The sequence below is a fragment of the Poecile atricapillus genome, chromosome 27 (assembly GCF_030490865.1).
Source record: "Poecile atricapillus isolate bPoeAtr1 chromosome 27, bPoeAtr1.hap1, whole genome shotgun sequence".
NCBI lineage: Eukaryota > Metazoa > Chordata > Aves > Passeriformes > Paridae > Poecile > Poecile atricapillus.
The window spans coordinates 3179656-3203681 of NC_081275.1; the positions used below are offsets into that span (position 1 = coordinate 3179656).

At 61.6% G+C, this 24026-nt stretch overlaps 6 protein-coding genes across 10 annotated transcripts; 4 read left to right on the plus strand and 2 right to left on the minus strand.

The window, feature by feature from the left end:
* Positions 1-206: 206 nt before the first annotated feature.
* NAGLU (N-acetyl-alpha-glucosaminidase) lies at positions 207-4279 on the plus strand. The gene is made up of 6 exons (XM_058858190.1): positions 207-1025; positions 1131-1278; positions 1406-1552; positions 1726-1811; positions 1926-2182; positions 2396-4279. Exons 1-6 carry the CDS (start codon positions 616-618, stop codon positions 3610-3612), a joined length of 2265 nt encoding a protein of 754 aa, XP_058714173.1. The 5' UTR covers positions 207-615; the 3' UTR covers positions 3613-4279.
* A 161-nt stretch (positions 4280-4440) lies between these two features.
* On the plus strand, positions 4441-6356 carry HSD17B1 (hydroxysteroid 17-beta dehydrogenase 1). Its single transcript, XM_058858194.1, is given in 7 exon segments — positions 4441-4813; positions 4816-4908; positions 4911-5096; positions 5351-5530; positions 5606-5699; positions 5800-5983; positions 6055-6356. Coding segments are annotated over 7 exon segments (1086 nt in total). The 5' UTR covers positions 4441-4635; the 3' UTR covers positions 6226-6356.
* A 102-nt stretch (positions 6357-6458) lies between these two features.
* COASY (Coenzyme A synthase) lies at positions 6459-10486 on the plus strand. Its single transcript, XM_058858191.1, has 9 exons — positions 6459-7096; positions 7419-7633; positions 7779-7910; positions 8109-8298; positions 8649-8713; positions 9475-9559; positions 9680-9777; positions 9867-10013; positions 10239-10486. The coding sequence occupies exons 1-9, from the start codon at positions 6481-6483 to the stop codon at positions 10293-10295; spliced, it is 1605 nt and encodes a 534-aa protein (XP_058714174.1). The 5' UTR covers positions 6459-6480; the 3' UTR covers positions 10296-10486.
* Positions 10487-10497: 11 nt separating this feature from the next.
* On the plus strand, positions 10498-13183 carry MLX (MAX dimerization protein MLX). Of its 4 annotated transcripts, none has more exons than XM_058858196.1 (8): positions 10506-10839; positions 11060-11096; positions 11232-11321; positions 11748-11854; positions 12063-12162; positions 12422-12521; positions 12731-12932; positions 13045-13183. In XM_058858196.1, the coding sequence occupies exons 1-8, from the start codon at positions 10705-10707 to the stop codon at positions 13099-13101; spliced, it is 828 nt and encodes a 275-aa protein (XP_058714179.1). In that variant the 5' UTR covers positions 10506-10704; the 3' UTR covers positions 13102-13183. The 4 variants fall into 4 exon arrangements, with proteins under 4 accessions (XP_058714178.1, XP_058714180.1, XP_058714179.1 ...); XM_058858198.1 differs by having other exon boundaries at positions 10508-10749; XM_058858195.1 differs by lacking the exons at positions 11060-11096; positions 11232-11321 and adding an exon at positions 11322-11454 and having other exon boundaries at positions 10498-10839.
* A 1203-nt stretch (positions 13184-14386) lies between these two features.
* PSMC3IP (PSMC3 interacting protein) lies at positions 14387-16266 on the minus strand. 2 transcript variants are annotated; one of them, XM_058858200.1, is made up of 8 exons: positions 15987-16266; positions 15800-15906; positions 15645-15734; positions 15459-15570; positions 15230-15375; positions 15065-15118; positions 14926-14985; positions 14387-14855 (listed from the first exon to the last, which is right to left on the minus strand). In XM_058858200.1, the coding sequence occupies exons 1-8, from the start codon at positions 16015-16017 to the stop codon at positions 14796-14798; spliced, it is 660 nt and encodes a 219-aa protein (XP_058714183.1). In that variant the 5' UTR covers positions 16018-16266; the 3' UTR covers positions 14387-14795. The 2 variants fall into 2 exon arrangements, with proteins under 2 accessions (XP_058714183.1, XP_058714182.1); XM_058858199.1 differs by having other exon boundaries at positions 14387-14985.
* A 133-nt stretch (positions 16267-16399) lies between these two features.
* Positions 16400-24015, minus strand: RETREG3 (reticulophagy regulator family member 3). The gene is made up of 9 exons (XM_058858193.1): positions 23700-24015; positions 23089-23195; positions 21909-21939; positions 20724-20850; positions 19944-20028; positions 19405-19542; positions 18866-18945; positions 18386-18518; positions 16400-17931 (listed from the first exon to the last, which is right to left on the minus strand). The coding sequence occupies exons 1-9, from the start codon at positions 23891-23893 to the stop codon at positions 17498-17500; spliced, it is 1329 nt and encodes a 442-aa protein (XP_058714176.1). The 5' UTR covers positions 23894-24015; the 3' UTR covers positions 16400-17497.
* Between the last annotated feature and the right edge of the window lie 11 nt (positions 24016-24026).

Consider the following 24026-nt stretch of genomic DNA (forward strand, 5'->3'; position numbering starts at 1 on the left):
CCGGGCCGCCCCGCAACCGGGTTCTGGCCTGGAAGTGTCTACGAATTCGTGCTGCAGCTGACAGAGACCCGGGCAGCCGGAGCCCTCCCCGGTTCCCCTCGGCGGGGCCGCTCCCGGTGCTGCCGGGGCACTGCCGGGTGCGGGGCACCGGCGCTGCCCGGTCTCGCAGCGCCCCCGGCCGGCCGGAGCGGGTCCCGGTCAGTCCCGGGAGCCCCCGGGCTGATGGATGGGCGGCGCCGCCACGGCCCGGTTGCCCCGGTGGTGCGGAGCTGTGACGGGAATAAAACGCGAGACTGGAAATAGCCCAGAGCCCCGGGGGTCCCGCTGCCCCGGGCAGGAGCTGCACACCCGGTCCCTGCTCGGGCACCCGGAGCGGGCGGGGAAGGAGCCGCAGCGGCCCCGGGGGTCAAGGAGCGCCTGTCCCCAGCCCCGGGACATCCCTGCTCCGGGGGTCGAGACCCGCCCGCGGCACCGGCCCCGCTCCGCTCGGGGCAGGTCGGTGACAGATCGGGCCCGCCCCCGGCCGGGACCGCCCAGCGCCGCGGGGCCGGGAGAGGCGGGGCCGGCGGCGGGCGGGCCGGTACCGGGAGAGGCGGGGCAGGGGAGGCAGCGGCGATGGCGGTGCGGCGGGGCCCGGAACCGGGACCTGAGCCGGGCCCGGGGCTGGCGCTGCCGTTTCTGCTGCTGCTGGCGGTGACGGCGGCTGGAGCGGGGGACGCGCGGCAGGAGGAGGCGGTGCGGGCGCTGGCGCGGCGCCTGCTCGGCCCGCGGGCCGCCGCCGTGGCGCTGTCGGTGGACCCGGCGCTGGCGGCTGGCGGGCCCGACATTTACCGGCTGTGGTCGCCTCCCGGCGCTGCCGTGGCCGTGGCCGTGACGGGCTCCAGCGGCGTGGCGGCGGCCGCCGGCCTCTATCGCTACCTGCGAGACTTCTGCGGCTGCCACCTGTCCTGGTCCGGAGCGCAGCTCCGCCTGCCGGACCCGCTGCCGCGGCTGCGGGCCGAGATCCGCGCCGCCGCCCCCGGCAGGTAACGGGGACGCGGGGCCGGGCTCACGCCTCGTTAGCGCGGGACAAGGCGCTGTTATGTAACGGGGGCCCGGGGGGCCCGGGCGCAGCCTCCGCCGTCCCGCAGGTACCGCTACTACCAGAACGTCTGCACCCAGAGCTACTCCTTCGCCTGGTGGGACTGGGCGCGCTGGGAGCGGGAGATCGACTGGATGGCGCTGAGCGGCATTAACCTGGCACCGGCTTTCGCGGGGCAAGAGGCGGTCTGGCAGCGGGTGAGGACCGGGGACGAGGGGCGGCGGGGACCGGGAAGGCGTCGGAACCGGAACCAACAGGATGGCGGTGGCGGGACCTCTGGAACCGGGAGCCGTGGGACCGACTGACCCCCGGCGCCCGGCGCAGGTTTACCGCAACCTGGGGCTGAACCAGACGGAGATCGACAAGTACTTCACGGGCCCCGCGTTCCTGGCCTGGAACAGGATGGGCAACATCCGCCGCTGGGCCGGGCCCCTGCCGCCCACCTGGCACCTCAAACAGCTCTACCTGCAGGTACCGGGGACGGGGCAAACCCCTGTCACCCCTTGGTCATCCTGGCCGAGGCTGCCCTCAGGGAGCCTCGGGGATCCCCCTGCCCCACCTCGAGCTGCAGCAGCGCCCGGGGTCCCCTCGTGGGAAGGTGGGGGCTTCTCTCCTTCTGCTCCCTCCCTCCTTCTCTCTCCCAGTACCGGATCGTGGAGCGGATGCGCTCGCTGGGGATGACCACGGTGCTGCCGGCCTTCGCGGGCCACGTGCCGCAGGGGATCCTTCGGTAGGTGCAGTCCCTGCCCCGGGGGCTCAGTTCCCTGGGAGGCTGCCCTGTCCCTGTATGGGCACAGTGGTCCCGTCCTGTTCTCCTGATCCCCATCTCTGCCCCCCGGTGCAGGGTCTTCCCACGTGTGAATGCCACTCGCCTGGGGCGCTGGAGCCACTTTGACTGCACCTACTCATGCATCTACCTGCTGGACCCGGAGGACCCCATGTTCCAGGTGATCGGGACCCTCTTCCTGAAGGAGTTGATCAAGGAGTTTGGCACAGACCACGTCTACAGTGCAGACACCTTCAACGAGATGACCCCGCTGTCTTCTGACCCTGCCTATCTCTCAAGAGTCAGCAATGCTGTTTTCAGTTCGATGACGGGAGGTGGGTCAGTGTGTGGTGCTGGCCTGGCCACAGGGCTCCAGGTGGGATAGCAGGGGTTGGGGGAGATGGCTGTGGGCCCCATGCAAGCACAGAACCCACTGGTGCCAGAGCCCCCAAAACCCCCTTGAGGGGTGGTAGGTGACCCCAGAGCCTCATGAGACACCTGTGGGCCCTGTCTGGAGAGGATCTCACTCAGTGCTTTTCTGTCCCCAGCTGACCCCAAGGCTCTGTGGCTGATGCAGGGCTGGCTCTTCCAGCACCAGCCTGACTTCTGGCAGCCAGCACAGGTACGAGCCCTGCTGCATGGAGTGCCCCTCGGCAGGATGATTGTTCTCGACCTCTTCGCTGAGTCCAAGCCCGTCTACCAGTGGACAGAGTCCTTCTATGGGCAGCCCTTCATCTGGTGCATGTTGCACAACTTCGGGGGCAACCACGGCCTCTTTGGCACCGTGGAGGCCATCAACCACGGCCCCTTCGCCGCTCGGCGCTTCCCCAACTCCACCATGGTGGGCACGGGGCTGGTGCCCGAGGGCATTGAGCAGAACGACATGGTGTACGAGCTGATGAACGAGCTGGGCTGGCGTCAGGAGCCCCTCGACCTGCCCAGCTGGGTGACCCGCTACGCCGAGCGCCGCTACGGCGCCCCAAACGCTGCCGCAGCCGGCGCCTGGCGCCTGCTCCTCCGCAGCGTCTATAACTGCACCGGTGTGTGCGTCAACCACAACCGCAGCCCCTTGGTGCGCCGGCCCTCGCTGCACATGGACACGGAGCTCTGGTACAACGCCAGCGACGTGTACGAAGCCTGGCGCCTGCTGCTGAGCGCCGGCGCCGAGCTGGGCTCCAGCCCCACCTTCCTGTACGACCTGGTGGACGTGACGCGGCAGGCGGCCCAGCAGCTGGTCAGTGACCACTACCTGAGCATCCGCCAGGCCTTCCAGAGCCACGCGCTGCCGGAGCTGCTGACGGCCGGTGGCGTGCTGGTGTACGACCTGCTGCCAGAGCTGGACAGCCTCCTGTCCAGCCACAGCCTCTTCCTCCTCGGCCGCTGGCTGGAGAGCGCCCGTGCCATGGCCACCAGTGACCGGGAGGCTGAGCAGTATGAGCTGAATGCCCGCAACCAGGTGACGCTCTGGGGGCCCAGCGGGAACATTCTGGACTACGCCAACAAGCAGCTGGGGGGGCTGGTGCTGGACTACTACACTGTGCGCTGGAGCCTCTTCGTCTCTGTGCTGGTGGAGAGCCTCAACTCGGGCCGCCCCTTCCACCAGGATCAGTTCAACCAGGCTGTCTTCCAAGTGGAGAGAGGCTTCATCTACAACAAGAAGCGCTACCCAGCTGTGCCAGCTGGGGATACGATGGAGATCTCCAGGAAGCTGTTCCTCAAATACTACCCCAGCGCCCTGCGGCGCAGCTTGGCTGGGCCTGCGTGACTTTGGAGCCTCACCCCCCAGAGAGGGTGGACAGAGCCCCTGCACCCTCCCCGCTCTGGGCTCCTGGCCTGATGGCTGTGTCCTGGCTGTACTGGAAGAAGGGCACAGAGCCCTGGTGGCCTTTAGCCAGCCTGGATCCACCCCTTGGCCTGCATGGGCAGGATGTGCCCCAAGAAGGGCTGGCACATGGACAAGGGGCTGGCAGGTGGATGGATGGGGGGACAGGCTGTGCCCCAGGGTCCCATCCCACACCATGCTTTGTGCCCAGCTCTGCCTAGCTGCCCTGAGCCTGCTCCCAGGAAAGCTGGGCTGCCCCAGTGCTCTCACCTGGAAGCTTGGTGGGACACTGCAGAGGAACAGGACAGATGTGTCCCTGCTGTGGGGCCTTGGCTGGCTAGCAGGGGCAGTGATGGGGGAGAAGCAGACAGGGAGGTGGCAGTGGGCAGTGGGCAGTGGGCAGCATTGGACCCCAGTGCCTGTGGGGACATGGCACTGCATGGCCCTGCCCACATTTGGTGCCTTTTGTGTCAGGAAGGACTTTGCAGCATTGCCTGCAGTGTTGCTGGGGCTGCGTTCCTCAGGATGGAGATTTTGAGGCCTTTTCCACAGCTGGGGCTTGGGCAGAGCCCAGCCATGGAGCAAATACAGACTTTTCTCCCATGTGTGTCCAACTGCTTTTGCTAGCACAGGAGCGTGTGGAACATGGGGGCAGAGGAGCAGCTCAGCCCTGAGCCTGCAGAGCAGGAACAGCACCCTGCCAGACGTGTCCTGGCAGCTGGGGTGCCTGGCACAGCAAAGTACAGCTGGGGCAGAACCCTGGGGCTGTGGCTCCCCGTGTGCCCCACAGCCTCCTCCAGCAGGGAGGTCCTGGCTCGGTGGAGCCTTTATCACAGCACCTGCACGAGGATCAAGGCACAGTGAGCCCCAGGCATGCACAGGGAGGTGGGTGGAGGGGCCTTGAGATAAGGCAGCAGACACAACACGATGGTGTGGGGCGGGGGGACCCCTTCCCAGCCCTCTTAAATGGCGTGGCCCCACTGGCCAGAGCTGCCAGCCATGGAGAGAACCACGGTGCTGATCACAGGCTGCTCCTCAGGCATCGGCCTGGGGCTGGCTGCACGCCTGGCAGCCGACGCCACTCGCCGCTTCAAAGGTAAAGGGGTGGACGCTGCCCCGGGGGTCCAGCAGCCACGGGTGGTCTCAGGGCTGGGCCAGGCAGGGCCTCACCAAGGAGAAACAGCCAGAAACAGCCTGGGGGTGGGCTGGGGTTGGTGCTGGCCATGCGGCTTGGTGGCACCACTGCCCATGGCCACACTCTCTCCTCTCAGTTTATGCCACCATGCGCGACCTGGCCAAGGGTGAGCGGCTGCTGGAGCGCCTGGGGGGCAGCTGCCCCGACACGCTGGAGGTGCTGCAGCTTGATGTCACTGATCCAGGCTCGCTGGCAGCTGCTGCACAGCGGGTGCAGGGACTGGATGTGCTGGGTAAGGCTCTTCCTGGGGTGCTGAGGGGACCTCTCTGGGGTCACAGCCCTACCCAGGGCACCGGCAGCAGATGCCGAATCATGGGAGGTGCAGGCAGTCCTAGGGCTGGGACAGGATGTGTTTAGCGGGGCGGAGGTGCAGTGGATGGATTTGGGGGTGCCAAGGGCCCATCAGCTGGGAAAGGCCCCCCCATTTCTGCCTTGTGGCACCCGGTGGTGTGCACAGCCACTGTCTGACTGCACCGTGCCTGGCAGTCTGCAATGCAGGGGTGGGACTGATGGGACCGCTGGAGACCTGCTCTGACCAGGCCATGAAAACTCTCTTCGATGTGAACCTCTTTGGGGCTGTCCGCACCATCCAGGCATTCCTGCCTGCCATGAAGAGCCGCAGGGCCGGGCGGATCATTGTCTCCAGCAGCATCGGGGGGCTGCAAGGTGGGACCCCAGCACCCTGTGGCACAGGGAGCCGTGGGGAAGCGCTCCGGTGCTCAGGGTGTGGCTTTGCCCCAGGGCTGCCCTTCAATGCTGTGTACTGTGCCAGCAAGTTTGCAGTGGAGGGGCTGTGCGAGAGTCTGGCCATCGTCCTGCGCCCCTTCAACATCCAGTGAGTGCCGGTGGTGCCAGGGGGGCTGGGTCCTGCCCAGCAGGATGGGGGGAATGCCAGGGCGGGGGTGCGGTGGCAGCTCATGCGCTCCCTCCCGCAGCCTGACGCTGGTGGAGTGCGGGCCCGTCCACACCAGCTTCCTGGCCAACCTGCAGCGCCCCGACCCTGAGGGCAGCGAGATGCGGGGCCTGGACGCCGAGACACAGGGGCTGTACCGCCGGTACCTGTGGCACTGCCAGAGCATCTTCCGCGACACGGCCCAGGAGGTGGAGGAGGTCCTGCCGGTCAGTGGCCGCGGGGCGGGGGTGGCCGTGGGGCCGTGCCAGGCAGGGCTCTGACCCGTCTGCGGTGCCAGGTGTTCCTGGAGGCCATCGGCAGCCCCTGCCCACCGCTCCGCTGCGCCAGCACCCAGCTCCTCGCCCCGCTCTGGCGCCTGCGGCTGAGCAGCCCCGACGGCTCCGCGTACGTCCGCGCCATGCACGACTTCGTGTTCGGCGGCAGCGAGCCCGCCGGGGACCGGCCCTGAGCCCACACCGGCACCGCCGCCGTGCGAACCCCCAGCCCGGAGCCGGGCCCGCCTGCTCGGTCCCGCCGCGTCCCCAATAAAGCCCTTTGCAGCCGCACGGCTCTGCCTCCGTCCCTGCTCACGCCGCGGGGCTCGTTCCTCCCTGCGGCCGGGGCTGCCGGTCTCCTCCCCCCGCGGGCGGGGCTGCCCGGGAGGCGGTGCCGTTCCGCTCCCGTTCCCGTCCCCGTTCCGGTCGGCGGCGCTTCCGGCGGGGCGATGCCGCCCTTCGCCTCGGGGCTGCTGGTGCTGACGGCGCCGCTGCCCGCGCTGCCCCGGCGGGCGGCGGGGCTGGTGGCGGCGGCGGCGGGGCTGGTGGCGGGGCCGCTGTACGTGCACCTGCAGCCGGGGCTGCGGCTGGCCGGCCCCGCCGCCGGCCCCGCCGCTCCGCCCGCGGGCCCCGCGCTGCTGCGGGCTCTGGCCGCGCTGTACGGGGCGGCGGCGGCGCGGCGGGGGCTGGACCTGCGGGTCCTGCTCGGGCCCGGCCGCCGCCTGGCACGGCAGCCCCGCGTCCTCCTGGCGGCCGCTGCCGAGGCGCCGGGGCCGCCGGAGCCGGTGCAGCTCGGGCTGCAGCGCCTGGCCGCGGCTGTGTACGGCTGCCCGCCGAGCCTGCCCGCGCTGCTGCTGGGCGAGGACACCGCGGGGGACTTCGGGGGCGACCCCGAGGGGGACCCCGAGCAGGATCTTAACGCGACGTTCCCCGAATTCTTGGACGTGGCGGTTGGCGGCACCTTCGACCGGCTGCACGGCGCCCACCGGCTCCTGCTCAGCGCCTGCTGCCTCCTGGCCCGGCGGCGGCTCCTGGCCGGGGTGGCCGACGGAGACCTGCTCCGCCGTGAGTCCGGGGCGGCCGTGGCACTGCGCGGGGACCAGGGGTGAGCCCGGTGCTCCCCGGGGCAGGGCAGTGGTCTGAGGGCCCAGTGACAAGTGAAGTCCTGGCAGTCACCCACCCAAGGTGGTGCCAGCCAGGCAGAGCGTCAGTGGGGACCCAGTGGGGACCTGGTGTCCTGCCCACAGCCAGCAAGGTGTACAGGGACAGCCGGGGCAAGGGGAGGGGGAGGAAGCGTTCAAAGTCCCAGCCGGTTGTTTTCTCCCATCTCTTGGTCTTGGTCATTTCTGTCACTCTTGTTCTTCTCCGCCCTCCTGGCACCCGGCAGACAAAGTCCTGCCGGAGCTGATCGAGCCGTACGAGCTGCGGGCGGCGAAGCTGCGCGAGTTCTTGGAGGACGTGAAGCCCTCACTGTGCTACGACATCGTGCCTCTGGCCGACCCCTTTGGCCCCTCAGTCACAGACTCCGAGCTGCAGTGCCTGGTGGTCAGCGAGGAGACCCGCCGGGGAGGGGAGGCTGTCAACAGGAAGAGACTTGAAAATGTAATTCCCACACTGGAGCCCGGTGGGCCCTGCCTACCCTCTCACCCTGGTGATTTACCCTGGGGGCAAATTTGGTCTCGATTCACCCCTTCCCTCTGCTGCATCCTCATGGCTAAGGGCCCTCAGGGCTCCCTTCTCTCATCAGGGGCTCACTGAGCTGGCTCTCCATGAAATCCAGTTGATGAAGGACCCCGACCACAGTCAGAACGAGGAGGAGAAGATCAGCTCCTCCAGCCTCCGGCAGAGGCTGCTGGGGACGCTGCTGCAGCCCCCACGGGTGAGGGGGCCCTGCAGAGCCACAGCTGCAATGGGAGTGCCTGGGAGGAGGGGTGGGAGTCTCAGGAGCTGAAGAGTTTGGAAAGGCTGCCTGCTTCTCTGCAGGCCAGGGCCTTTCATGGCCATCTCCAGGCCAGGGTGTCAGGATCCTTCCATAGCCAAGCCCGGTCTGCTGCCATGGCTCTCCTCTTTCCCTTAGCAAGACCCAGCTCTGCCGTTGCGCCCGTACGTGATTGGCCTGACTGGGGGAACTGGGAGTGGGAAAACCTCCATCGCCAGACTCCTGGGGCAGCTGGGCGCGTTCGTCATCGACGCTGACAAGCTGGGCCACGCCGTCTATGTCCCTGGTGGCCCGGCCTACGAGCCAGTGGTGGCGGCCTTTGGGGCAGGTAGAGTCGCTGGAGGCTGCAGGGAGGAGGAAGGGCAGGGAGGGGTGTCCCAGCAACCCAGAGAGCCCCGGCCTGTGCCCCTCTCCCACCCCATGAGTTTTGGGCTCCCCAAGTGTTGTGTGTCCCGTGTCAGAGCTGCTGCTGGGGAACGATGAACCAAGGCTGCTGTTTTCCTGGAAAAAGCTTTTCCCTGTCCTTTTCAGGAATCAGGTGAAGAGCTGCCGTGTTAGGTGTTACAGCCCTTTTCTGTGGGCTGTTGAGAGCCTTATGCCAAAGCCCTTTCCCCAGCCCAGGCTTGCCACAGGGATGGGAGTTGTCCTTCCCAAACCTGTCTTGCTTCTGCCTTGCAGAGATCCTGAACAAAGATGGAACGATTAACAGGAAAGTCCTTGGAGCCAAAGTGTTTGGAAACCAGGTAAAAGCAAGTTTATTGTAAATACTTAATGCTGTGAGTGGGGGCCGTTCTCCTCTTGCACCAAGGGTTCTTAGTTTTAAGCCCTTTGAGATGATGACACCTTCCTGGCTGTGTTTCTTGGCAGTGGCATGGGGACAGAGTGGGACAGATCACATCTCTGCAGCTGAATCAGCAGCTGTGCTGGATACACTGCTCTTGCCCTGCAGCTGCTGCTGCTGCCTCCCTGTTCCCATCCCCATCCCCATTGCCATTCCCATCTCCTCTATACCATGCTTTTCCTTCACCCAGCTCAGAGCAACAGCCCTGGCACACACAGCCAGTGGTCTCTGTTCCTTGGGGGCTCAGTGGCCTTTCCAGATGCTCAGCCTGTTGCTCTGCTGCTGCCCCAGGTCAAGGTGGAGGCAGCTCAAGAGGTTCCCTGGATGGACATGTCTCTTGTGGGACCTGCTGCACAGGGGGACTGCTGTGCTGTGGAGTAAAGCACCCCTCACAGCGGAGACTGAGATCTCTGCTAATAGCAGGGCCCTAATGGCAGGACAAGAAAAATAACAGGGAAAAGCACCCTGGCAGCAGGAAAGGGAGCCTCTGGCCAGTGTGAAAGCTTTCATTCCTAGTGCTTGGCCATGGGCTGGACCCACCTCCCCAGCTTCAGTCCTTCCTGAGTGTCCCCTGACTGCTTACACCCTCCCTGTTCTGGCTGGCTGCACAGGGGTTCTGAGAGCAAGGGACTGAATCTCAAATCCCACCGTGGTCCTTTCTAGGAGCGGCTGAAGAGCCTGACAGACATTGTGTGGCCCCAAATAGCCCAGATGGCAAAGGAGAGAGTCAGAGAGGCTGATGCTCAAGGTAAGCGGCTCTGTGGCAGCCTCAGCTCAGCAGTGAAGTGTCTGCACTGCAGGAAGGTGGGACTGAGCCCAGGCTGGTGCCATCCACGGCCAGGCACTGAGGAATGCCCTTGGTCCATAGGGAAGGCCGTGTGTGTGCTGGACGCTGCTGTGCTGCTGGAGGCCGGCTGGCAGGACATGGTCCACGAGGTGTGGACAGCCATCATCCCGGAGGAGGAGGTAGGGCCTGCCCTGGACCCCTCCCTTGCTGCTGGGGCTGATCCTCAGCCTCCCCCCGAGCACACGAGTGTCCCCTGTGTCCCTGCCAGGCCGTGAGGCGCATTGTGGCCAGGGATGGGCTGACCGAGGAGGCTGCTCGCCGCCGGCTGCAGAGCCAGATGAGCAACAGGCAGCGGGTGGAGCAGTCACAGGTGGTGCTCTGCACCCTCTGGGAGCCGGACATCACCCGCCAGCAGGTGAGCCTGGGGCTGCTGCAGCACCGGGGCCGTTCTGGGTGATTGTGGCAGGAACTGGAGGGCTCAATGCCTGCTGTGCCTGCGTGCGCTGCTCACCATCCAGGCTGCCACGAGGGGTGGATCTGGGGGTGTAAATTCAGCCGGGAAGGAAGAGCTGTGGGACTGGTGTGAGGCTCCTGCCACCTCACCCGCGGGCTCTGAGGTGTCACCGCGGATCTGTGGCAGGTGCACAAGGCCTGGGACCTGCTGCAGCAGCGCCTGAGCCCGGAGCCCGGCCCGTGAGGGACCGGCCCGACAGCCCCGCGAAGGTCCTGCCACCACTGACCACCATGAGCCAGCGGACGGAGCAGCGTGGCACCGACACCACCGGCCCCGTTCAGCTTCGGCGAGGGTCCGGGGCGTCCTGCGGTCCCCCGGTGAGGGGGACCTGAGGCTGAGCCCCGCTGAGTGACAGTAAAGAGGCTGCTCCTGCAGTGCGTGTCCGTGCGCCGGTCCCGTCCCCTCGCCCGCTCCGCAGGGCCCCCGGTGTCGTTCCCCGGGGCTCGGTGCGGGACTCCCGGTGTCCGGACGGTACCCGCGGTACCGCGGGCGCGCGGCGGCGACGTCGCGCCCATGACGTCACGCGCGGGGCCGCTCCGGGGGTGCGCGCGGGCGCCGCCTGGCGGCGGTCACATGACCGGGCGGGCGGAAGATGGCGGAGCCGCCGGGCGCCGCGGCCGAGGACGCGTGGGGGAAGGTGGGGCCGGGATCGGGTCGGGCCGGGCCGCCGGGTGCCGCGGGGGCGCAGGGCGGCACGCCGGGACGCGGCTCATGGCGTCCGGGCAGGGTGAGCGCCGGGCTGGGGGTACGGGGGCGGGGAGCGCACGCGGGTCAGTGTCTGGGCGAGGGGCGGTGGGTGAAGGCCCCGGCGGAGCCGCAGCTCGGGGCTGGCGGGTGCTCCTCGGGCCGGCCGAGCTCCTGGGGGCGGGGGGGGGCTCCGGGGCGCGGGCCGCGGTCGCCACCCAAGCCCCACTGACGTGTCTCCTCCGCCCGCCCGCCCCGCGCAGGTGGACGCGGCCTACGGCGACAATGGCCTGGACTCCGGTAGGTGCCCGGGCGGTGCCCGGCCCGCCCCAGCCCCGTTCGTGGGTGGCAGCGGCTGCCCGGGGACGCCCCTCACGTCCCTGCGCCCGGTCACACCCCGCGCTGGGCACTGACCCCGGGACGCTCTTCTTGCAGCACTCTTCATGGAAAATGCCCGGAAAGGCAGCATAGTGTCCCGGGCCAACAGCATCGGCTCCACCAGTGCCTCTTCTGTCCCCAACACAGGTGGGGTTTGCCCTCCGTGACCGCGTGTCTCTGCTCGCTCGGGAATCCGGCGGGGCTCCAGGTCTGCCCTGCACCGAGGGGCTGAGCGTGGCTGGGCAGGATTCCTATCCTGAGCAGGAAGAGGAAGAGGAAGGTGGTGGAAACAACAACATCAGGGTTCTGTGATTTCCAGCAGGGTTTGGAGTCGAGGATCACTCTGGTTTTGACACCTTCCCAAGGGAGCTGCCACCCTCCTGCCCAGCTCCCTGAGGAGAGGGGAAAGGGTTGCCAGGGCTCCTTGGAAGGCTTTTCTTTGGCCCAGCCTGCTGTAGCTGAATGGGGTGGGGGCTATGCTGGGCCTGGCTGCAGCTGTAGTGGTCCCTTGAGCTGTCTTGTGCCCCTCCTGGTGCCTGTCTCCCCACCCCCAGCCACAGTCTGTCCCCACAGATGATGAGGACAGTGACTACCACCAGGAGCCCTGCAAGGAGTCCTACAAGGACCAGCGCCGCCGGGCACACACCCAGGCCGAGCAGAAGCGCCGAGATGCCATCAAGGTGAGGCACAAGGCAGCAGTTCGCTGCTGCCAGCCTGCTCCAGCACCCCTCTCTTCCAGCACTCCTCTGTTTTGCTGCTGGATGTGCCCTCCCTGCATGTGTGTGTGTGCTGGAGCTGCCCTGGCTCTGACGGGCTGTGCTGTGGGAGCTGGGTGTGGACCTGGCCTCACAGGGTGAGCCCACACTCTGTGGCTTTACTTCCCTGCAGAAAGGCTACAATGACCTGCAGGCCATTGTCCCCACCTGTGAGCAGCAGGATTTCTCCATCAGCTCACAGAAGCTGAGCAAGGCCATCGTGCTCCAGAAAAGTGAGTCCCAAGGGCAGGAGGGAAGGAGGTGCTATCAACCCCCAAAGCTCCGCCCTAGAGGTGTGCAGGACAAAGTTCAGCACCTTAGAACCTTCTGGTGTGATGAGGCTCTAAGCTTGGGTGCTGCTCTCCTGCACTCACCTTCCCCAGGGGAACTGGGTCAGTGGGAGCTGATGGTGCCCTGGCTCAGACACCTCCCCAGGGGATCTCAGGGGCCCGTGTGTGCTCCCAAATCCTCCCTCTGTGTTTTCATGCTCAGCTATTGACTACATCCAGTTCCTGCACAAGGAAAAGAAAAAACAGGAGGAGGAAGTTTCTACCCTCAGGAAAGATGTGATGGCCTTGAAGATCATGAAAGTGTAAGGGAAGAGCTGTTGGGGTCCTGCTGTCTACTTCCCGTTGTTTCCTTGCAAGAATCCTTGCAGGGTTCTGCTGTGGTTCTCCATCTGGGGACAGGCCTGGAGCTTGGAACCAGGAGCTGGGTGTGGGAATTCAGAGCTGGAAGCAGGAGCTGGGAGTCATGAGTGGAGGCCTCACTGCTGCCCTTGGTGTGCCGTGCTTGTTTCAGGAACTACGAGCAGATTGTGAAAGCTCATCAGGACAACCCAAACGAGGGGAAGAACCAGATCTCTGATGAGGTGAAGTTCAATGTTTTCCAAGGCATCATGGACTCCCTGTTCCAGTCCTTCAACGCCTCAGTCTCTGTAACGAGTTTTCAGGAGCTCTCAGCGTGTGTCTTCAGCTGGATTGAGGAGCACTGCAAGCCCCAGGTGAATGCAGGGCTGCAGAGGGGCTGGTGCCATGGCCAAGGGGGCAGAGACAGTGGCACAGGGCTGGCTGTCCCTCCACAGACCAGCTGACCATGTCCTCTCTCTGCCACAGACGCTGCGGGACGTTGTCATCGGGGTCCTGCACAAGGTGAAGAGCCAGCTCTACTGAGCCTCCCGTGCCACTTCTGTGCCTGTGGGGATGGGGCACTTCTGCCCAGAGGCCTGGGTGCCAGGCACCACCCTGGGTCCTCTCCCTTGTGGCTGTTTTTAAGGTTCTCTGAATTATTTATTGTATTCCTTCTGAAGTGGTCGTGCAAACACTGCTGCTCCACTCAGTGCCACCAAATCTTTGTAGGGACTGGGCAGGAGGGGAGGGAAAGGTGGTGAGGAACAGAAGGTGGGGAGCAGAGTCTCTGGCTCAGGCAGTGCTACAGGGTTGCCTGTGCCACTGACTCCTTGCAGAGCTGATCCCAGAGCAGCTCCATCCTGTGCCCTCAGGTGTGACAGCCCTGCTGTCCCCAGGGTGGGGAATTGTGACAACCGGGGACTAAAAATGACGGGTTTCTGGTACAGCAGTAAGAATTGCTTTTCCCCGACCCACTGGGCTGTCCCCTGCCCCTCTGAATCAGCTGTTTTGAGTCAGCTGTTGTGTTTTGGAGGAGCCTGGCAGTGCTGGCAGCAGGATGAACCTGTCAAGAGCTGTGGCCCTGGCAATATATACTAAGGCCTTGATGAACCCCAAGCACTGCTGCAGCCATGAGTCCCTGGGAAGGAACACAGGAAGTTCCTGCAAGTGCTGGAACACCTCTCCTTTTCAGAAACTGTGGCTGTATTGCACAGGAAGGTTCTGCACTTGCTGCTCCTCAGAACTTCTATACACACACATCCATGACCAGCCTCAATTTAATTTTTATTATTGTAAATTTTGAAATGGTCTCAAAGCACTGCCTGTGCCAGCTGTAGGAGCAGCTGCTATCAGCGACATGTTTGACCCTGTCCCACGCCCAGTTTGGGTCACAGCTCTGCCCAGGTGAGGGCTGGTCACTGTCCAGTGATGGGACCAGGGTGCTGCCAGCAGCAGGGCTCTCCAGAACCATGTTTGTGCTCCTGCTCCAGGGGCACATCCAGGGAATGTTTATTTCAGGAAGTTTTTCCAGCACTGAGGAGGGAGCACTGCCTCCTGCCTTGGAAAGAGGATGTGGAATTTTACAGACCTCACACATGAAAGTGATGTATTTTTCTATTGTGAAAAGTAATTAAATAAATTTCGCTGAATGTTTTAATGGTTTTTCTGATGTTGAGTTCCTGGAGTTCTGCTCTAGAGCTGGTAGTTTCCCTAAGCCCATTCCAGCCCCTGTGGCTCAGGTCACCCTCTCCTGGCTCCTGCCCTCCCCACTCCTCAGAGCCTAAACCCTGCCCTGAGACCCTCTGAAGAGACAAACAGCACAGGGATGTGCAGCTGAACCAAAATCCTGCTGTTTAATGGATCATACTCTCATATGACCACTCAGCAGCTAGAACACATAGAGAGCTCTGCAGCCCAGACAGCTCCTTTTCCTTACCAGAACACCAGAGATACAGCACCAGTGCCCCCACAGGTCCCCTCAGTCACATCAAACCTCAGCCAGGCAGCTCCATTTACTAGGGGCACGAAAAAACGACATTCCACTGCAAGGGAGAGGGCCAGTGCTAAGTTCCTCCCACCCACCACCCTTCCAACTGCAAAACATTTTAAAACAAAAACAAATAAATACACAGGACAAGCCCCAGTCCTGCAAAACGAGAAAAAGAAGAACCCAACAGCCAAGTTTCAGAGGCAGCTCCATAGCAGCTTCTCTCCAGAACAAAGGCTCCCCCAGCACCTCACACAGTCGCTGGCAGCACGACACCGTGGTCCTCATCCGTCTCTATCCCAACCTCCTCCTGCGTGGCAGGAGAACAGGCTCAGGGTCTGGCTCAGCAGCCGTGGGCACAGCCCAGCCTCGGTACTTACAAAGAATTGCTTCTTGCTCTTGGGATACCCCTCCAGGATGGCATCCAGCAGCTCTGTGGCCTGGCGAGACAGGGCTCGTGAGGGCTGTGGGCAGCAGTCCCAGTAGGGCCCTCCGTGCCCACCTGCACCCAGCCGGTACCATGCGCTTCCTCCGGCGCCACTCCCGGCGGTACAGCTGCTGCTCCCGGCACACCTGCCAACAGCAGCGGGTCACAAACACCCCGAGGGGCTGGCAGGAGCCCCGGGCAAGCACTGCCTGCAAGGGAACTGCTGGATCCTGGATCCAGACACAGCAGCTGTTCACCTTCTCTTTTTCCTCTGGAGTTACGTGGTTGGTAGCAGACTTAATCCTCTCCAGTTTCTCCGTGCAACTGGCACAGTCCTTCCTCAGCGCCTCGATCTCCCTGGCGATCTCAGGGGTTGTCATGGAGCTGTTCAGGTCCTTCAGCTCTGGGAAGGTGGCACCGATCACGGGCCGGGCAGCAGGGCAGAGCTGCCCGTGCCCTCGGGGCTGCCCGGCCGGGCACACTCACCCGCCTCCATGTGCCGGCAGCTCTGCTGCAGCGCCTGCAGCTGTGCGGAGCGTGTGGCGATCTCCCCGTCCAGCCCGCGGAGCTCCGCATCGCTGGCGGCCGGGAGCTGCTCCTGCGGGGAGCGGCGGCTCAGGGCTGCGGGGCCAGCGGGGCCAGCGGGCGGCGGCGGCAGCGGCCGGGGCTCACCTGGTCAGCGAAGTAAATCTTCTGCTTCCCGTAGGCCTTCTCGCGTACGCGGCCCTGCTGCGCCAGCTGCTCCAGCGCCTTCACCACGGCCTGCGGGACTCGGCGTCAGCCGGGCCCGGGCCCGCCCCGCCCCAGCCCGGCCCTGCCCTGCTCACCGCCTTGCCCAGCCCGTGCTCCTGCTGCAGGTTCCCGAAGGCATCCTGGGCGCTGTACGGCCGGTTCTGCTCCCGCAGGTACCGCAGCAGGACAGCGGCGGCGCCTCCTGCGGGACCAGCCCCGGTCACCGCGGCCTCCCGGCACGGCGGAGGCCGCCCGGTGCTCCCCCGCCAGCCCCGCACTCACCGCCCGCCGCGGCCTCGCGCCCTTTGCTCATCCCGCCGCCCCGGGCCTCCAGCCCCGCTCCGTTCCCGGTTGGCGCCGCTCACGCACTTCCGGCGCGCCGGCTGCTGCCCGCCAATGGCGGCGAGGGCGGAGGCGCACGGTGATGGGCAGGGTAACACCGCCCGGTACCGGCCAGCCCCGCAGGAACGGCCCCGCGCACAGCCCGCGGCGGCAGCGGCTCCGGGCACGCACTCACCCACCGGAACCGGCGCTCCCCGCGAGAAGCGCAGCCCCCTCGCCCTCCCACCTCCGCACCGGACTCGGCCAGGGGAAGGGGCTCCAGCCCGTACGGAACCCGTTACCCAGCTCCCCTCCCCGGCTGAGGCCGCCCCCCGCCCCCGATGGGCAGAGTCAGACAAAGAGCAGCCGGTAACGGGGTCCCTGACGAGGTACGTTCTTGGCTGCACAAACGTGATCAGAACCGGGTCTATGGCTTAGGAAAAGTAATGGGGGCACTCGGCAGGCAGAGGGGGGTGGCTCTCCCTGGGGTCTGCTGGTTTGTTCACAGGACCGCGGCAGGCGCGATCTCCTCAGTCACTGGTGGTCCGGGCTGCTGTCCCTGTCCGGTTCCCACTGCCGGCTCTGCCTGCACAAGGCTGGAGGCAGCAAGGGCCCAGGGGACACACCTCCACCCTGTCAGCCCTGCTCCACTTCCTCCTTCTTCCAGGAAAACTGCTGCGGGACGCGCAGCCTCGGCCCTGCCCACGGGAACGCACTGGAGCAGCACAAGGGTTTCTAGCAAAGTGTTAGTTGGCTGTTAACAAAGGCTGTTAGTTCAGAAAAGCAACACAAGAGCAGGGGCTACACGTGGATGTTCTTGCAGGTGGTCTGGTGGTCACAACAGGTGTCTTATTGCCATTGAGCTCTTACAAAACAGCATCAGGAGGAGCTGGAGCCGAGGGAGCAACCAGTGCAAGGAAAACACTGCGGCTGCACAACATCCACAATGGAGCAAGGGGCTTGGTTCCACCTGGAGCTGGATATTGCTGAGAGAGAAGACTTGGATTTGTGCACATATTAGGAGCAGGGAACAGCTGTCTGTGACAGAACAGCATTGAGTCCCAGACACCGTGTCTGAGGAGCTCTGTCCTGTTCCCCTGGTTACACATCAGTGCCAGAACTCAGTGCACAGTTGTTCCTGGTGATACTGTCAGTCCCACTGAACTTGAGAGCTGCAGACACCAGATTTATTGTCTTAGAGAAAGTTTTGAGCAGGCAGCATCCTGTCAGACAGTGCAAGGTGATTGTGGAGCTATCCCATCAACGCCTCTTCTCTACAGATTGCCAGTGTCCTTTATTTTAAAATCCAAGCGGGGCTACAGAGTCACAAGTCACACTGTGTACCCAGCCAGGACTGGCTGTCACATCACTCAGACTCACAGGAGACAATTGAGAGAACTGTGCAAGGCTTTTCCTCCTAGGATTCCCTCCATGATGCGCAACAGAAAACCAGAGGGAAGTGACAGGATGATTTACTGGCCTCGGGAGCCAGTGGGATCCAGCTGATTCAGCTCCGACTGATCCAGCATTTCAAAGTCATCCCCTTCAGCGTCAGTGTCCAAGTCCAAACTGGCGGCTCTGAGGTGAGTCTTTGCCCCTCTCTGGGGGTTGGTGCTGCGTGAGGAGCCTGGCTGAGGGGCTCCTGACAGTGCCAGCTGGATCATGCCCCTGGTGACAAAGCCAGCAATGTTGTTGGTGAGATTCTGCACCGATGGCAGTGTGCCAAATTCCTCCTGCTCATATGGGAGCTGCAGATCCTCTGTCCCTTGTGAGCGGTACGCCAGGCTCGGGATCCCAATGCTGGTGTCATCTTCATCATCTATGCCAGTTACTTCTGGGTTTATGGAAGGGAAGTCAGGGAGATCCCTGGCAAAAGATTCTTCTGGGTCACTGTGACCATCCAGGTCTGGAAGAGGAGAAAGTGCATTAATTGCCAGTGCTCACCAGCACCCACAGGCCCAGGCAGGAGCTGGGCCAGCACCTCCCCTGGATGGACTGTTGGGAGCTCACAGATCACACTCTCCTCAACGTCTCCCTGCCCCCATCTCAGCTCTTCAGATCCCAGCTCACTCACCAGTGCTGAAGCAGCCACCTGCTAGAGGGGAGCAGCAGCACCCACAGCCAGACTGGTGGAGCTGGATCTACCTTTGCAGAGCTGCTGCCCTCACTCCACTCCAGCACAAGAGTGAAGGAGGAAGCTTCAGTTCTGAATAAAACAGGCAGCTGCAGCTCATTTCCAGCAGCAAGGCTGACATCAAACACCCAGACTTCAATGATGGGAGGTAACACATCCTCCCTCTGACCCATCACACTGGCGTCTGCTTGGCGTTCCACACCTTTCAGAAGCTGTTTCCTCTCACCTTCTGATCCCTCTGTCAGGGGTGTCTGGCCCCTTGAAAGGTTAAATATCCCATTTTCTGTATAGGAAACCTCAGCATCTGAATGCTCTGAGTCAGAGATGGTCAGTTCCTTGGCGACCACGGAGTCATCCAGCTTTGAAATAGAAGATAAAATTGAAAACATCAGCGCTAGAAAGGTTATCCCCATGCCTCAAGACAAAACAGATGATGGAGTGGCCTCCAGCTAAACCTGGCCCTCATGGGAGACTGGTACCTGAGACTCATTCACATTTACTGCACAGTTTAGGAGACTGCAGCTGCTACAAGCAGCTCTGGACATTCTTTAGTTCAACAGATGGGAAAGACCTATCTGAAAGGACAGTGTCCTCATCTGCTCTCCCATCACTCTCAGCTATACTGTGCTGACACAAAGCCAGATGCTGCATGTCCCCAGTTTGTTTTTTCCAGCTGAGCTCTTCTCTCTCCCAGAGGCTCTGTTACCTTGGGGCAGAATGCAGCCAGCTCCTCTTCGCTGTCACTCCCATCGTCCGTGGCTTCCTGACCAAGAGCCCGGCCACGCACTGTTAGAAACCAGACACAAAGCTGTTACTGCTGCTGGGGCAAGGCTCTGTGCAGGACCAGAAAACCCCAAACTGCACATAACAGAGCAGAGTTCTGTTCCACAGCAGAGCCATGATAACTTCTGACTGCGGCTGTAGCAGGTTTTTGCTGAGATGAACATGTTTAGAACTCCCTCGCACAGAGCCTTTCCTCCTTTTTCCAGAATAGAGAACACACAGTTCTGGCAGCCAAGAACTGGAGCAGCTCAGTGCTGTGAAAAGCCCACAGCAGCTGCTTCCTAGGAGATGGCTGCAGAGGCGGAACTGCGTCTCTCTCTTCCCAAGGCAGTTCCAAGAATTTCCCATCCCAGACGTGCAGCCTCTACCGCCCACCAGGGCCGGAGCCTCTGTTCACAGCCCGTTTCAGGTATCAAAGATCAAGGTGCAAAACCCTGGGGCCAGAAACGGCCCAGAACTCACTCTGCCTCTCACGCCGCCTCGCTACCATGTATCCCTGGACGCTGAAGTCCAGCCGCTGCAGCAGGGGCTCCAGCCGCAGGTACACGCGCTGCCCCAGCCGGTGGTACACGGCCAGGGGCCACAGCAGGATGAAGAGCACTGCAGTGAGCAGGAATGAGGGTTAGGAGGTTGTTCAGGGTGCTGCCTGGCAAACATCCTGCCCGTTTCGTGATGCAGCACAGCACACAGAGCATGGCAGATCTGAGCACTGAGGGCGGTGCTGTGGGAGCCTGTTACAACAGGTGCCATCACCTCTGCCAATCTGACAAAATTGAGAGGCCAACCTGTTAGTGCTCAGATCTGTAGTTACTAAGCACTCAAACATGTTCTCTCCAGACCAGACTTTGAATCCTGGTCAAGAACATTCCTGGCAGAATGTACTGTTTTCAGTTTTAAAGCCAGTCACACAAGCTTTCCCTCTGAGCCCCATTTCTTGGACATTCAGCACCCACTCATCTCTTTTCACATATAAGTCTGTATTGGCACAGAGATTTACTTACACAGCAAGTACGAGAGCAAGAGCCCAGGGATATACTGGCCCAGGACAGCCAGGAAAGTGAACACTCCACACACTAGAAGGCAAAACTGAAGACATGAGAGACAGTGAGTTTCCAGGGTTAAGCAGTAGGTTCACTCACTTCTTGACCATCTCAGCCTCTGCAAATTCTAGGTCAAGTTATTGTTCCAAAAAGGGTGAAGCCTTCACAATGTTCAACCACCTGCTCCAGCACGGGCACAGACACAGGGCTGTCTGCCCTCAGAGCCACAGCTGCTGAGGCCTCCTGCCTCAGGGCAAGAGGAGATTCCCAAAGCAGGGACACCAACAGCAAGGAAGAGGCTGAACTAGAGAGCTCTTCAAGGTGAAGAGAACAAGGACAGTATCACCGTGCTACAGGTTTCTCTTTCCATAAACTCAAAAAAAGAAGAAAGAAAAAGCTTGACACACTTTCTCAAACTGTTAAAACCCAGTGAGGAGACAAGTTTGACAGACACTTGAAAAGCCAGAAACCTACAGAAGGAGCGGCCACGCTCTCACTTCAGTGGTGCAATCCACACAGTGACATTCACTTTCTCCTCCCTCCTCCACAACTTGATTATTCTGCCTGTGCTTTCCATTTTTCCCCACCACCTAATAGGCATGGTGTTGTGGGAGACCTCCCATGGCAACCTCCCATCCAGGAATGTGTTCAGCCAGTGCTGAATGCCAGCACAGGAGGATCCCCGTGGTCAGTAGAGGCTCCACACCAAACAGGTTATTTCTGAAGACTGTACATTCTCACCTTGCCAGGACTTTGCCTCTTGAAAATGAAGAGATTACTTAAAAAGTTGGTCCCAGTCACCCATCCTTCAGCCAAATGATGACAGAGCTCTGGCACTCCGAGCAGCCGAGGGTGGACGTATCCCCAGCTGCAGTGAGGGCAGAATTTGGGAACAGATATTGCTGTATCAGTGTCAGGGTTGAAGACCCTTGTTACAAATACTTGTCCCAATGCTTCCTTCTTTCCCACCCAGCACAGAGCTCTAGAGATGAGGGTCACTTGCCCTCCAAGCAGTGCCCTGCCCAAAGCAGTTTATCTACAGCCCCTCTAGCAGCATCCTAGAGTTCCCACAGCACTGAGGAGCAGGAATTTCAGTCAATGGCCTGGACCAGTTTCCATGCTACTGGAGGGAGTGCACAGTGCAGAGGCAAATCAAGTGAATCCATTTACTTTTTCTGTGTTTCTCTGGTCAACTGCAGCCTCCAAGTGTTCAGCATGAGGTCTAGAAGCAGCCTTGCACCTCACTTCATGTTCTCAGTTACTCTGGAGGCCTTGAATTGGTCAGTTTTGTTAGTGCTGCCTAACTGCTAGTCACGAGGACCTGAAGGTTAGAAAGAGCAATTCCTTTTGTGCTTGGGCCTCTTACAAAAAAATGAATAAAGACAATTGTCCTTTGGCACCAGCTCAGATGATTTAATCAGGAACTGACATCCAGCACAGCCTGGCAGTGGCGGCAGGAAGGTGTGCCCAGAGAGGCAGGTGTGAGCAGTGAGGCAACACCTCAGCATTTCTCAACCCATTATTAATGCTGCAGTCAGATCATAACTATGCAGAAACAACTGCTGGAACAAGCCTGTTAAATGTTCCCTATCAAGTCTCAGAAGACTTCATTAATTCCCACAGAAATGCAGTTTTCCTGCTACTGGAGGCCTACACAAGAGGAATTGCTTCTAAGGCAGCACCTCTAACTTCAGCAAGCAAGCGTATCTGGAGGCTGGTATGAAGGCAAAGTATAATAAAATGGCTTGGGCAAGTCAAAAACTTCTCACGACCACCTGACTGCACCTGGGTCTCCATCTGTCCTCCACTGAGCAGCTCCCAGCTCCCTCCTCCCTTGTCCCCAGGAGCCAACATCCCAAGCATGTGCAGGTAACAACACAGTATCACAACAAAGTATCACAGCAGAGGAGTCAATTAGTTTCCTACCTCTCATTGTCTAATTCATCAGGTCTCGCCACTAAAATATTAAGAACAGACACTACATTAGTTGCAAGGAATTTGCCATGGGAATGCTTAGCTCTTGGGATTTGAGTAAAGCTTTAATGAGCTGGGAAACACCTGGAAAAGACATTAACTGTAATTACAGGATGGAGATGCATCAGTCCATAACACATCTTGAGCGTGTACGTGTGACAGTACAGGACTGCAAGAGCCTCCCTGTTGCTCCTCAGTGTTTGCTGGACACTAGAGGCTGCCCAGTTCCCTCTCCCCAACTCCCTGCACACACCAGCTGGGGAGGAGGAACAGCCTGCAGACTGGAGGCATCAGGCATTTAAGGCTTTTGATACTTTCCCACCCAGGCTGGGACTTGAAAGAGATGTACCAGCCACCCTGAGAGATCAAATCAGAGGGATGAGGGAGTTGGACAGACGCTGGCTTCTAAGAAGGAGCCTGAGCCAAGCTTTGAAACCAAGGAAAGCTTTAATGTCTTCCCAGGAACTAGAGAGAACACAGATTGAAGCAGGAAGCTGGGAGCTGAACTTGCTGGTTAGTCAGGGAACCAGCTCTGGGAACATGCAGGCCCTCACACTCCTGCAAACTAACCTGTCCATGCAAAAGCCAAGGGACCCCGAGCTGCTCAGAATGGGGTTGTTCATCAGTGTATTAATGTCACAAAGGAGGGATACAACTGCTTTGGTTACTGAAAGCTGAAAACTAACTTCATTAACAGCTGTTCAGATGCCTCTTCTCCCAAAGAAATCTCTGATCAACAGGAAGGCTGCGACTTGTCTTCATCCTAAACTGGGTTATTATGGATTCTGAGCAGGAATCCAGACGAGTTCCACATATACTTCAATTTCTCACTCTGGTACTGAATGCTCAGAAAGTGAATCACTGTCTCAAGCCTGCACTAGGTCACGTACACCCTGTGGTTCAGGATGACAAGACAAATACCAGTGTCACAAGCACAGAAAGAACTTTTGTTTACACAGGTTAGAATATTCCAGCTCCAGAAAGAGTGTACCTGCAGTACTCTTGCCAGCTTCTAGACCCTTAAAGCAAAAGGCCCAGGTTTTAACAATGTAACTGCAGACAGTGCAGAGCCTGTACTTGTGGGGCTGGAAATGGGGCTTGTTTGCTGCTATGAGCTCAAAATGTAACTTACCACCAATTTCTGGCCAGATTTTGTGCTTCCACTGGTCTAGACACACTACTACCATGAGGGACAATGCAGTCAGAAACAGCAAACGAAGGGAAGTCAGAGCAAAGAACCTGTGGGGAAGAAACCAATGAGTTGGTACTGGCCAGATCTTTGTGAGACACAAAAGGGTAACACAAATCAACCTAAAATCAGTCACTCAGAGGGAAAACTCAGCACCTGCTATTCAGTGACCACACAGCGTGCTCTGGAAGCAGCTGCCAGGTGACCCTGGTCTGCTCGTGTCAGTTCTCCCTGCTGTACAGCTCCTGTCCCAGGCAAGCTGCCCTCCCTCCCCTGCCACAGCAGGCTGAGTTTTCCCAGGCACTTTGTTGCTGTCAGGGACAAGGACAGCACGGGGACGGCAGCGGACCCAGCGCTCCCCGGTCCCTCCTGTCCGGAACGGGACACGGAGCAAACCCGCGGCTCCTTACGGACCGTTCCTCCCCGGGGGCAGCTCCCGCAGGCTCCCCGACCCCCGCAGCCCCGGCGATGGGGGCTCGGCGGAGCGCGCCGCCCGCCCTGCGCGGCCCGGTCCCGGTCTCGGTGCCGGTGCCGGTCCCAGCCCCGCCGCTCACCAGAACAGGCCGTGCACCGCCGCCCAGCACAGCGCGCTGCGGCCCGGCCGCTCCCACACCAGCGCGGCCTGCACGGCGCCCAGCAGCGGCTCGTAGGGCCCGAGGCGGCAGCGCAGCTCAGCGCTCAGCGCCTGCACACGCCGCTGCCGCTCGCCGGGCCCGGGCCCGGGCCCCGCCGCTGCCGCCGCCGCCATCGCTCCCTCACGGCGTCAACATCCGCCCGCCCGCCGCGCGCGCGCGCCCGCCGCAGGCATGGCGGCCCCCAGCCACAGGCTGCAGCTCCCTCCTGTGCGCCGCCATCTTGCGCAGGCGCGGGCCGCGCCCCCT

Coding starts and splice junctions, on each gene's coding strand:
- NAGLU (XM_058858190.1), top strand. CDS start 616: ATGGCGGTGCGGCGGGGCCCGGAACCGGGACCTGAGCCGGGCCCGGGG. Junction 1,812..1,925: donor GTGCCGCAGGGGATCCTTCG/GTAGGTGCAGTC, acceptor CCCCCGGTGCAG/GGTCTTCCCACGTGTGAATG. Junction 2,183..2,395: donor TTTCAGTTCGATGACGGGAG/GTGGGTCAGTGT, acceptor TTCTGTCCCCAG/CTGACCCCAAGGCTCTGTGG.
- COASY (XM_058858191.1), top strand. CDS start 6,481: ATGCCGCCCTTCGCCTCGGGGCTGCTGGTGCTGACGGCGCCGCTGCCC. Junction 8,714..9,474: donor CCAAAGTGTTTGGAAACCAG/GTAAAAGCAAGT, acceptor GGTCCTTTCTAG/GAGCGGCTGAAGAGCCTGAC. Junction 9,778..9,866: donor CCATCATCCCGGAGGAGGAG/GTAGGGCCTGCC, acceptor TGTCCCTGCCAG/GCCGTGAGGCGCATTGTGGC.
- MLX (XM_058858195.1), top strand. CDS start 10,705: ATGGCGGAGCCGCCGGGCGCCGCGGCCGAGGACGCGTGGGGGAAGGTG. Junction 10,840..11,321: donor GCTCATGGCGTCCGGGCAGG/GTGAGCGCCGGG, acceptor TCCCCAACACAG/GTGGGGTTTGCCCTCCGTGA. Junction 11,855..12,062: donor AGCGCCGAGATGCCATCAAG/GTGAGGCACAAG, acceptor ACTTCCCTGCAG/AAAGGCTACAATGACCTGCA.
- PSMC3IP (XM_058858199.1), bottom strand. CDS start 16,017: ATGAGCAAAGGGCGCGAGGCCGCGGCGGGCG. Junction 15,735..15,799: donor AGCACGGGCTGGGCAAGGCG/GTGAGCAGGGCA, acceptor CGAGTCCCGCAG/GCCGTGGTGAAGGCGCTGGA. Junction 14,986..15,064: donor GGCGCCGGAGGAAGCGCATG/GTACCGGCTGGG, acceptor CTGTCTCGCCAG/GCCACAGAGCTGCTGGATGC.
- RETREG3 (XM_058858193.1), bottom strand. CDS start 23,893: ATGGCGGCGGCGGCAGCGGCGGGGCCCGGGCCCGGGCCCGGCGAGCGG. Junction 20,851..21,908: donor GATGAATTAGACAATGAGAG/GTAGGAAACTAA, acceptor CCCTCACTGCAG/CTGGGGATACGTCCACCCTC. Junction 17,932..18,385: donor CCTGACAGAGGGATCAGAAG/GTGAGAGGAAAC, acceptor CTCCTCTTCCAG/ACCTGGATGGTCACAGTGAC.